Source organism: Brachionichthys hirsutus, chromosome 18 (genome assembly GCF_040956055.1).
Source record: "Brachionichthys hirsutus isolate HB-005 chromosome 18, CSIRO-AGI_Bhir_v1, whole genome shotgun sequence".
Classification (NCBI taxonomy): Eukaryota; Metazoa; Chordata; class Actinopteri; order Lophiiformes; family Brachionichthyidae; genus Brachionichthys; species Brachionichthys hirsutus.
In genome coordinates, this window is record NC_090914.1 from 12340801 (window position 1) to 12353177 (window position 12377).

Genomic DNA, 12377 nt, shown 5'->3' on the forward strand with positions numbered 1-12377 from the left:
TTTTATCCTCAAAATTGCATTTTGAAGCAAGATCACGTAAAGCAGCCACATATTGCAAGATAGTTTCATGAGATGCTTGTTTCCTCTTTCTGAAAGCATGCCTTTCCACAACAACATTTACTTTTGGAGTAAAGTGTTTTTCCAAAGCCGCAACCGCTGACGCCATTGTATCACCTGTCTCTGGTAACGAGTAGAACAGACGTTGTCCCTCAGTCCCCAGACAGTGAAGCAAAGTAGCTCTCTTGCGCACTTCATGCCAGGAATTTGCATTTATTACCAGCAAGTAGTTGTTGAACATCCTCATCCACATCGCGAACGGCATAGTCGGCTCTCCCGGACTCGGCAAAAATGGAGGCGGTGGTGGCACGTTAGCAGCCATAGCAAAAGCCACAAAGCAAAAACAGGAAAAACTCACGCAGGTTCCCTCGTCGCCAATTTGTGGTGTTGTTTGGAAATGAGGAGACAGTAGTAGTTCCAACCACTCAACTTTATCAGCACGTCCTTATAACAACTTCAGTACATCGCTCAAACATCCACGCTACCTTCTTCTTCTCTCTTACCTATTCTGTTCTCTCTCTTCTTCTGCCGTCCCTATTTCTGGCATCCGAGTACATGCGCCATCTTCTGGCGAAAGCATAGAACACAACACAAAGCCAAATTGCGCTAAAAACATTTGGGACGTCCCGCATAGACTTGGCTTTGGACGAACAGCGGAGACTGAACATCAGCATCCACAATGCGAAGGTCAAGGAGAACCGAGAGATTTTAAAAGCGCTCATCAATGCCGCCTGCTTCCTCGCCAAACAACAGCTGGCGTTTCGTGGAAATGATGAAAGTACAGGCTCTGCTAACCGCGGTAACGATGTTGAGCTACTGCGTGCTTTTGCTGAAACTGATGACAAGCTAGCGAAACATCTAGAGACATCCACCTTTCTGGTGGATAGGATAGGATGGTCAAATAGGATACAGAACGATTTCATTGAGGCACTCGGTGACGTCATTAGAAATGACATTAAGAAGGAGATCGGCGCAGCTCCGTTTGTTGCTGTAGAAGTCGGTGAGACCACAGACGTTACAGACAAAGCTCAGCTAGCAGTCATGTTACGATGCGTCGTTACATCTGAAGCGGGCTGTGAGGTGAAGGAAGCGTTTTGGGCTTTGATGATGCCGAGTACGTGCTGGCGGTGTTGGAGAAGTATAACCGTACTGCCAGGCTTGTAGCTCAGACCTATGATGGGGCTGCTGTAATGGCTTCAGGTCTCAATGGAGTGCAAGCACAAATGAAAGAAAAGGTTCCCGAAGCCATGCTCACGCACACCGGCTGAACTTGGTGCTCATGCATTCTGCAAAGTGCATGCCGAAATGTCGCATCTTTTTTCAAACAGCTGAGGGACTAGCATCATTTTTCAGCAAGTCCACCAAGCGTACTCACGTTACCAAGCGGCGTTTACCCAGAGCACCGACCAGATGGAGCTCTAACTCTAGGCCTCTGCCAAAATGACCTGCGCACGTTATTTCGTGTTATTATGGAAAATCCCGAGAACTGGGATAGTGAGACGATGATAATGGCAGCAGGATACGATGCAGCAACATGCTTTCTGCTTATGCTGTTTGAGGACAGTTTCAATGAAACGGATGCACTTTTTAGAGTGCTGCAAAACAAAGTCATGGACATTGAATATTGTCTTGCACGCATCCGCGACACTGTTGCTGCTCTCGAGCGCATGAGGCTTGAGTTTGACCGTTTCTGGGACCGATTTGAGCAGAAGTGCGGCGCACTGGGCCTGACAGAGTCCATTGGATGGGAACGAGTGTCCTGTAACATTCTGGAAAACATAAGCTGTCAAATGAAGGGCAGCTTTGATCATTTTGGTGAGCTGGCTTTCCTTGGTTTGGTGGACTGCACAAAATTCAGTGAAATGTCACAACATTTTGATGACGCGAGACTGCAGAGCCTGCCAAAATACGCCAGATTCTTTAACTTTGTGCGTCTAAAGGCGGATCTCGTTGGACTGTATAGTTCACAAAAGGTGAGGGAACAATGTGAATCCCGGACAGCTTCTCAGGTTTTTGGCCCAGAAGGATCTTACTGAAACTGTTCCCGAGGCGCTCACTGCGCCAGCGAGCACAGCATCGGAGGAGCGGTCATTCTCCGCACGGAAAAGACCGACAACATGCGGTCGGAACAGGACTGATCAGGGGAGACTTTCTTCACTGGCAGTGATCTCCATAGAGACGGACAGACTTTTAAAACTCAAGAACGATAAGGAGGACTTTTACAAGCAAGTTATCGATGCTTTTATTCAAAAGGAGCGGCGCATAGACTTCATTTATAAGTAAAGGTAAGACGATCACATTTTAAAAGTCCTTTTTTCTATGCTACAGTTTGTATATTGTTGTGGAGGCCTATTCTGTGTTTCTCCTTTCTTGCTCTCGCTCTGCTCTGCAGGTATTGGGGGAGGAGTCACCCAGGCTCCCTAGATTGTCACACCTGAGAAGGCTATAAAGTAGCCCTGCTCACTGCGCTCTCTCTTTCCTCCATGGCTGGCTGGTGGCGTTTGCTCCTTTGGTTGTCAGTTTTTTTTGTTTGTTTAACCGATCAACGCACACGCATCCACACACATCCAACGCTGCACGCACACTGATACGCAGAGTTGAATAATTTCATTAAATCTCTTGTAAATACGCAGATTATGTGTGGTCTCCCCTTTTTGTCATAAACTGATGAGCCAGGTTTGTGACAATATGTAAAAAATGCAGGTACGAATGTTTAAACAAAACACGTTAAATGTTGCCAATCAAATGATGAACAAGCTGTAGGTTCATTGATTAGTAAATCTGACTGTGCCTCACCAGACATGAACCTCACCGCACGTCACTGATGGAAATTGTAATGCTAACAATATGTACATTATATTCTTATTAATGCTAACAGTAAAGCTACGTTTACGGGATCAGAAACGGGATTAGGAACGGGATTAGAAACGGGATCAGAAACGGGATTAGAAACGGGATCAGAAACGGGATCAGAAACGGGATTAGAAACGGGAGCGACACGATGAGCAGGCGGTTCGTAGGCCTCGCTGGACCGGCGCTACCAAGGTGGAGGTTTTAATCCATATAAGTGATAAATCTCAAATTACAAATCCATCAAATTAGGAAGACCAGGGAGAAGTGCTTTAGGGTCAGCATGATGGCTGGACCGGTGTCTCAGGCCCAGCATGTCCTCGTCCACCAACTTTAAATACGGACTTAACTGCTCTGTTATTGTTTATTCACTCATTCATTACCCTCACCGAAGAGGAGGCGAGGGTAATGCAATTGGGTGCGTTTGTTTGTCTGTTTGTCTGTCTATTTGTTTGTTTGTTTGTCTGTCCGAGCGCATAACTCAAAAACTAGTAACCCAATCGACTTGAAATTTTTACACAAGCAAGGTTCTGTCCGTGGCTCGGTCCTTCCCGAGAATGGCGTTGATCCGGATCCGGATCCAGATTCTAGAATTATTTTTACATCTGGAATTGTGCCTGTGCTGTAAACTGCCACTTTAAGAGGGAGGGACACGAATGGCAGGATGGGAAAAAGAGTCCAGAAGGAGTCTTGTAGTACGTTCCGGAGCAGCAAGCTAGAGCAGGTTTTTATAATTCTAGAATCTGGATCCAGATCCGGATCAACGGCATTCTCTGGGAGGACCGAGTCACGGACAGAACCTTGCTTGTGTAAAAAATTTAAGTTGATTGGGTTACTAGTTTTTGAGTTATGCGCTCGGACAGACAAACAGACAAACAAACAAACGCACCCAATTGCAATACCCTCGCCTCCTCTTCGGCGAGGGTAATAAATAAAACAGGATAGCATGGTAAAATAAATAAATAAATAAAACTGGGTAGCATGGTGAATAAATAAATAAAACAGGGTAACATGGTAAAATAAATAAATAAAACAGGATAGCATGGTAAAATAAATAAATAAAACAGGGTAGCATGGTAAATAAATAAATAAAACAAGGTAGCATGGTAAATAAATAAATAAAACAGGGTAGCATGGTAAAATAAATAAATAAAACAGGATAGCATGGTAAATAAATAAATAAAACAGGGTAGCATGGTAAAATAAATAAATAAATAAAACAGGGTAGCATGGTAAATAAATAAATAAAACAGGATAGCATGGTAAAGAAATAAATAAAACAGGGTAGCATGGTAAAATAAATAAATAAATAAAACAGGGTAGCATGGTAAAATAAATAAATAAATAAAACAGGGTAGCGTGGTAAAATAAATAAATAAATAAAACAGGGTAGCATGGTAAAATAAATAAATAAAACAGGGTAGCATGGTAAAATAAATAAATAAATAAAACAGGGTAGCGTGGTAAAATAAATAAATAAATAAAACAGGGTAGCATGGTAAAATAAATAAATAAAACAGGGTAGCATGGTAAAATAAATAAATAAAACAAGGTAGCATGGTAAAATAAATAAATAAATAAAACAGTGTAGCATGGTAAAATAAATAAATAAAACAGGGTAGCATGGTAAAATAAATAAATAAAACAGGGTAGCATGGTAAATAAATAAATAAAACAGGGTAGCATGGTAAAATAAATAAATAAAACAGGGTAGCATGGTAAAATAAATAAATAAAACAGGGTAGCATGGTAAATAAATAAATAAAACAGGGTAGCATGGTAAATAAATAAATAAATAAAACTGGGTAGCATGGTAAAATAAATAAATAAAACAGGATAGCATGGTAAATAAATAAATAAATAAAACTGGGTAGCATGGTAAATAAATAAATAAAACAGGGTAGCATGGTAAATAAATAAATAAATAAAACTGGGTAGCATGGTAAATAAATAAATAAATAAAACTGGGTAGCATGGTAAAATAAATAAATAAAACAGGATAGCATGGTAAATAAATAAATAAATAAAACTGGGTAGCATGGTAAATAAATAAATAAAACAGGGTAGCATGGTAAATAAATAAATAAATAAAACTGGGTAGCATGGTAAATAAATAAATAAAACAGGGTAGCATGGTAAATAAATAAATAAATAAAACTGGGTAGCATGGTAAATAAATAAATAAAACAGGGTAGCATGGTAAATAAATAAATAAATAAAACTGGGTAGCATGGTAAATAAATAAATAAAACAGGGTAGCATGGTAAATAAATAAATAAAACAAGGTAGCATGGTAAATAAATAAATAAAACTGGATAGCATGGTAAATAAATAAATAAATAAAACAGGGTAGCATGGTAAAATAAATAAATAAATAGAACAGGGTAGCATGGTAAAATAAATAAATAAAACGGGGTAGCATGGTAAAATAAATAAATAAAACAGGGTAGCATGGTAAATAAATAAATAAAACAGGGTAGCATGGTAAAATAAATAAATAAAACAGGGTAGCATGGTAAAATAAATAAATAAAACAGGGTAGCATGGTAAATAAATAAATAAAACAGGGTAGCATGGTAAAATAAATAAATAAATAAAACAGGGTAGCATGGTAAATAAATAAATAAAACAGGGTAGCATGGTAAAATAAATAAATAAATAAAACAGGGTAGCGTGGTAAATAAATAAATAAAACAAGGTAGCATGGTAAAAGAAATAAATAAAACAGGGTAGCATGGTAAATAAATAAATAAAACAGGGTAGCATGGTAAAATAAATAAATAAATAAAACAGGGTAGCATGGTAAATAAATAAATAAAACAAGGTAGCATGGTAAATAAATAAATAAAACAAGGTAGCATGGTAAAAGAAATAAATAAAACAGGGTAGCATGGTAAATAAATAAATAAAACAAGGTAGCATGGTAAAATAAATAAATAAATAGAACAGGGTAGCATGGTAAATAAATAAATAAAACAAGGTAGCATGGTAAATAAATAAATAAATAAAACAGGGTAGCATGGTAAATAAATAAATAAAACAGGATAGCATGGTAAATAAATAAATAAAACAGGGTAGCATGGTAAATAAATAAATAAAACAGGATAGCATGGTAAAATAAATAAATAAAACAAGGTAGCATGGTAAAATAAATAAATAAATAGAACAGGGTAGCATGGTAAATAAATAAATAAAACAAGGTAGCATGGTAAATAAATAAATAAATAAAACAGGGTAGCATGGTAAATAAATAAATAAAACAAGGTAGCATGGTAAAAGAAATAAATAAAACAGGGTAGCATGGTAAATAAATAAATAAAACAAGGTAGCATGGTAAAATAAATAAATAAATAGAACAGGGTAGCATGGTAAATAAATAAATAAAACAAGGTAGCATGGTAAATAAATAAATAAATAAAACAGGGTAGCATGGTAAATAAATAAATAAAACAGGATAGCATGGTAAATAAATAAATAAAACAGGGTAGCATGGTAAATAAATAAATAAAACAGGATAGCATGGTAAATAAATAAATAAAACAGGATAGCATGGTAAATAAATAAATAAAACAGGATAGCATGGTAAATAAATAAATAAAACAGGGTAGCATGGTAAATAAATAAATAAAACAGGATAGCATGGTAAATAAATAAATAAAACAGGATAGCATGGTAAATAAATAAATAAAACAGGATAGCATGGTAAATAAATAAATAAAACAGGGTAGCATGGTAAATAAATAAATAAAACAGGATAGCATGGTAAATAAATAAATAAAACAAGGTAGCATGGTAAATAAATAAATAAATAAAACAGGGTAGCGTGGTAAATAAATAAATAAAACAAGGTAGCATGGTAAATAAATAAATAAATAAAACAGGGTAGCATGGTAAATAAATAAATAAAACAGGATAGCATGGTAAATAAATAAATAAAACAAGGTAGCATGGTAAATAAATAAATAAATAAAACAGGGTAGCGTGGTAAATAAATAAATAAAACAAGGTAGCATGGTAAATAAATAAATAAATAGAACAGGGTAGCATGGTAAATAAATAAATAAAACAGGGTAGCATGGTAAATAAATAAATAAAATAGGATAGCATGGTAAATAAATAAATAAAACAGGATAGCATGGTAAAATAAATAAATAAAACAGGGTAGCATGGTAAAATAAACAAATAAATAAAATAAAATAAAAACAAAATTAAAAAAAATGCATTTGAAACGCATAGCTCCCACCCCTTTGTCTAAATGATATACAGTACATGTGCGTACAGTACAAGAGAAAGCCAGCGCTAGGACTGGTGTCTTCTGGGTAATGGAGTCCTCGCTGTGTAAATGAGGAGGGACTCCAGGCTGACTGTGTGTTCGTGTGACTGCACGTTTCAGGACTCTTTTCTCGAAATCAAACTATTTATTCGTGTAAATAAAACCAACTCCAAGCAGAAGACGAGGACATCAAAGGCGAAAATGCGGGAAGAACTCAAGGACGAGCGCGCGCGTTTCTTAAGAAGTGAGCGCGGGAGAACGGACGCGTCTTCAGAGGACCTGAGGCAGAAACGGCAGCGCTAACGGGACCAGCGGAGCCGAAGCGGAGCCGAAGCGGAGCCGAAGCGGCCGAGGGGGGCAGGAAACGCCCCGCTGCCTGTTGCTGGTCCCGCCACCTCCACCATCGATCACTGAACGGGAGGTGATTATCCAGCGCGTCCGTTCTTAGCTTAGCTCAAAGCTAACCGAGCATGAAGGGCTCGCGCACAACTTCTGGGAAGCTTCGGGAATAACTTCTCTCCGTCGTGCCCTGTCGGGGGCGCGTCGGGCGGGCTGCCGGCCCCAGGCTACCCCGCTAGGCCCACGGCCATTGGCCAGGAACAGAGCCGTAAACCCGAACGGGTCACTTCCACATTCCACCCAACTTTCACCAAGCCGCGCTGCGGCCATGTCGCTGGGCGCCGAGCGGCGGGCGGAAGCGCGGCTGAAGCGGCTGCAGGAAGCGATCAGAGACCCCAGATCCGCCATGAACCTGGAAAGTCTGCTGGTGAGTCCAGCGACATGATCCACCGTGCGTGTTGTCTTCTGATTTATCGTGCGTGTTGTCTTCTTCTCATTCATCGTGCGTGTTGTCTTCTCGTGCGTGTAACGGTACCTCTCCCTTTAGAACCCCACATTGAGACCTGCTGCTGTTAGCATCGCTGTTTATCCTTTCTTCTACGTCATAGTGTGATCAATAGATCAATAGTTTGTCTCCAGATTAGGATGAACCAGATCTAATATCTATTCAACGCAGAAAGAAAACAGATTATAATCCAGTTTAGAACGCTCATCCTGTCATTGAGTGACGGCTCGGTTGGGTTCCGGCACGCGGAACCCCAGAGTGACGGCTCGGTTGGGTTCCGGCACGCGGAACCCCAGATGCAGGCTGATTAGCTCGTTCGTATAGCATGATTCCACTTTTAACATGTTTTAAGTTGATTTCTCTGTTGAGCCTTCGTAGAACATTGTTTGGAAGTTCCTCAGTTGGTACAATCTGCAGACATGCACCTCGCCAAATAGTGAGGCTGAGGGAAGCCACGCCAAATAGTGAGGCTGAGGGAAGCCTCGCCAAATAGTGAGGCTGAGGGAAGCCTCGCCAAATAGTGAGGCTGAGGGAAGCCTCGCCAAATAGTGAGGCTGAGGGAAGCCACGCCAAATAGTGAGACTGAGGGAAGCCACGCCAAATAGTGAGGCTGAGGGAAGCCACGCCAAATAGTGAGGCTGAGGGAAGCCTCGCCAAATAGTGAGGCTGAGGGAAGCCTCGCCAAATAGTGAGGCTGAGGGAAGCCACGCCAAATAGTGAGGCTGAGGGAAGCCAGTGTCCATTTTATTTTTAAATGATCCAAATGTATTGGTAACGGTCCACTACTCCCCAGACGCAGCGTTTCATTATGCTGATGACACCGTGCTATCTTGCTGCACCCCCGCCTGCAGAATGCTCTTAATAGTGTAAGAACACAACTCAAGTCTGTCTCGTTACCAGTAACGAATATTCAGTATACTGGTTTCTATTTTCTGAATAAGTCTTGCTTTTCTTTTGAGGTGAAATTGGAACTGGTGGAGTTATCGTTTCTTCCAGTTATTGATTACTGGTGCGTTCCTCGTCCTGGGTCGTGTGCGTCGCTCTAACAAACACTGCGTCTTGTGCTCTAAAGTAAATTTCTCTGTCTTGGTCTGACAAGGGGCTGTCGGGTCTATGTTATAAAGCAGGGGTCAGGAACCTATGGCTCGGGAGCCAGATGTGGCTCTTTTGATGGCCGCATCTGTCTCGCAGACAAATCTTTCCTTTCCTTTGTGCATGAACCGGCGACTAGAAAGCCTGGTCGCTACGAGGCAGCGATCAGGAAGTCCGGCTTATAAACGCCGTTCTGCTCACTGGGAAAGGGACAAACGGTGATTGATAGCTGATCAATCTGCGTTCAGAAACAGTCAAAGCAGTAATCTCAGTGGGAAAGTGGCAAACTATCTATCATCTATCAATCGCCTAGGCAACGCAGATGAGACAGAGACACTGTTCAAGTATTTTGTATTTTGCTGTTGGAAATAGCGGTCGACGTGCAAAAGGGTCCGCACAACGGCCGGTTGTGAGATCAGGAAGTAAACTTCCCTCGTTTTAATCCCGTTATCAGCTCGCTAACTTTAGAAACCCTTTGAGAAAATAAATGAGAGAAAAAATAATGAGGAGAATCGTACTTTTCACTTTGTAGCCACAAAGAGATCAGCGAAACGACGCAGCAGCAGAAGTTACATTAATGGTAGGAAATATCCATCGTTGGTTAGAAACAGCATAACAATGTTATTACAAAGACTTTAAAAGTGTTGTTACATGAAATGCACACATTTACTCGTATTTAGTTTTAAACATTGTATGGCTCTCACGGAATTACATTTAAAAATATCTGGTGTTCATGGCTCTCAGCCAAAAAGGTTCCCGACCCCTGCTATAAAGCATCACCCCTTTTAATGGAGCCCCCCCCCCCCCCCCCGCATGCGTAGGAGAGAACGGGCTCCAGCTTCCTGTTTTTAGACGTTCTGCTGCTCGCTGTCGGTAAACAATGAATCAGCGTGCTATTGTGTCATAGGAAGAGGGAAAGGAGCCACCCAATAAAGACCTGAGAGAGCCACCCACTAGAGCCCAATAAAGACCTGAGAGAGCCACCCACTAGAGCCCAGTAAAGACCTGAGAGAGCCACCCACTAGAGCCCAATAAAGACCTGAGAGAGCCACCCACTAGAGCCCAATAAAGACCTGAGAGAGCCACCCACTAGAGCCCAATAAAGACCTGAGAGAGTCACCCACTAGAGCCCAATAAAGACCTGAGAGAGCCACCCACTAGAGCCCAGTAAAGACCTGAGAGAGCCACCCACTAGAGCCCAATAAAGACCTGAGAGCCACCCACTAGAGCTCAGTAAAGACCTGAGAGAGTCACCCACTAGAGCTCAGTAAAGACCTGAGAGAGCCACCCACTAGAGCCCAATAAAGACCTGAGAGAGCCACCCACTAGAGCCCAATAAAGACCTGAGAGAGCCACCCACTAGAGCCCAATAAAGACCTGAGAGAGTCACCCACTAGAGCCCAATAAAGACCTGAGAGAGCCACCCACTAGAGCCCAATAAAGACCTGAGAGAGCCACCCACTAGAGCCCAGTAAAGACCTGAGAGAGCCACCCACTAGAGCCCAATAAAGACCTGAGAGCCACCCACTAGAGCTCAGTAAAGACCTGAGAGAGTCACCCACTAGAGCTCAGTAAAGACCTGAGAGAGCCACCCACTAGAGCCCAATAAAGACCTGAGAGAGCCACCCACTAGAGCCCAATAAAGACCTGAGAGAGCCACCCACTAGAGCCCAATAAAGACCTGAGAGAGTCACCCACTAGAGCCCAATAAAGACCTGAGAGAGCCACCCACTAGAGCCCAGTAAAGACCTGAGAGAGCCACCCACTAGAGCCCAATAAAGACCTGAGAGAGCCACCCACTAGAGCTCAGTAAAGACCTGAGAGAGCCACCCACTAGAGCCCAATAAAGACCTGAGAGAGCCACCCACTAGAGCCCAATAAAGACCTGAGAGAGCCACCCACTAGAGCCCAATAAAGACCTGAGAGCCACCCACTAGAGCCCAATAAAGACCTGAGAGAGCCACCCACTAGAGCCCAATAAAGACCTGAGAGAGCCACCCACTAGAGCCCAATAAAGACCTGAGAGAGCCACCCACTAGAGCCCAATAAAGACCTGAGAGAGTCACCCACTAGAGCTCAGTAAAGACCTGAGAGAGTCACCCACTAGAGCTCAGTAAAGACCTGAGAGAGCCACCCACTAGAGCCCAGTAAAAGAAATGCAGTTATTTACTGAGAAGGACCGATGGGGAGGAGTCTGCAGCATCGACTCAGTTACTGGAACGTTACTGTCCAGGAGAGCAGAAGACAAAGACAAGTGTCCCCCTGCATTATTTGGCAGCTCTGAGTACGTGGAGTGATTGCTGAGGACACCTGAAGCGGGTTTCTGCGGCTGGTTGCTCAGGGTCCTGCGGCTGGTTGCTCAGGGTCCTGCGGCTGGTTGCTCAGGGTCCTGCGGCTGGTTGCTCAGGGTCATGCGGCTGGTTGCTCAGGGTCATGCGGCTGGTTGCTCAGGATCCTGCGGCTGGTTGCTCAGGGTCCTGCGGCTGGTTGCTCAGAGTCCTGCGGCTGGTTGCTCAGGGTCCTGCGGCTGGTTGCTCAGGGTCCCTGCGGCTGGTTGCTCAGGGTCCTGCGGCTGGTTGCTCAGGGTCATGCGGCTGGTTGCTCAGGGTCATGTGGCTGGTTGCTCAGGGTCATGCGGCTGGTTGCTCAGGGTCATGCGGCTGGTTGCTCAGGGTCCTGCGGCTGGTTGCTCAGGGTCCTGCGGCTGGTTGCTCAGGGTCATGCGGCTGGTTGTTCAGGGTCCTGCGGCTGGTTGCTCAGAGTCCTGCGGCTGGTTGCTCAGGGTCATGCGGCTGGTTGCTCAGGGTCCTGCGGCTGGTTGCTCAGGGTCCTGCGGCTGGTTGCTCAGGGTCATGCGGCTGGTTGCTCAGGGTCATGCGGCTGGTTGCTCAGGATCCTGCGGCTGGTTGTTCAGGGTCCTGCGGCTGGTTGCTCAGAGTCCTGCGGCTGGTTGCTCAGGATCCTGCGGCTGGTTGCTCAGGGTCCTGCGGCTGGTTGCTCAGGGTCCCTGCGGCTGGTTGCTCAGGGTCCTGCGGCTGGTTGCTCAGGGTCCCTGCGGCTGGTTGCTCAGGGTCCCTGCGGCTGGTTGCTCAGAGTCACTGCGGCTGGTTGCTCAGAGTCCCTGCGGCTGGTTGCTCAGGGTCCTGCGGCTGGTTGCTCAGGGTCCCTGCGGCTGGTTGCTCAGGGTTCTGCGGCTGGTTGCTCAGGGTCCCTGCGGCTGGTTGCTCAGGGTCCTGCGGCTGGTTGTTCAGGGCCCTGCGG

General features: G+C 43.6%; 1 protein-coding gene across 1 annotated transcript in view; it reads left to right on the forward strand.

Annotated features, from left to right (window-relative positions):
- Nucleotides 1-7847: 7847 nt before the first annotated feature.
- Nucleotides 7848-12377, forward strand: part of rock2a (rho-associated, coiled-coil containing protein kinase 2a) — a gene marked incomplete at its 3' end in the record, with an annotated part of 43158 nt that continues 38628 nt past the window's right edge. The window contains exon 1 of the mRNA XM_068752188.1: nucleotides 7848-7946. Coding sequence (XP_068608289.1) covers nucleotides 7848-7946 — 99 coding nt within the window. The remainder of the gene's footprint in view (nucleotides 7947-12377) is intronic.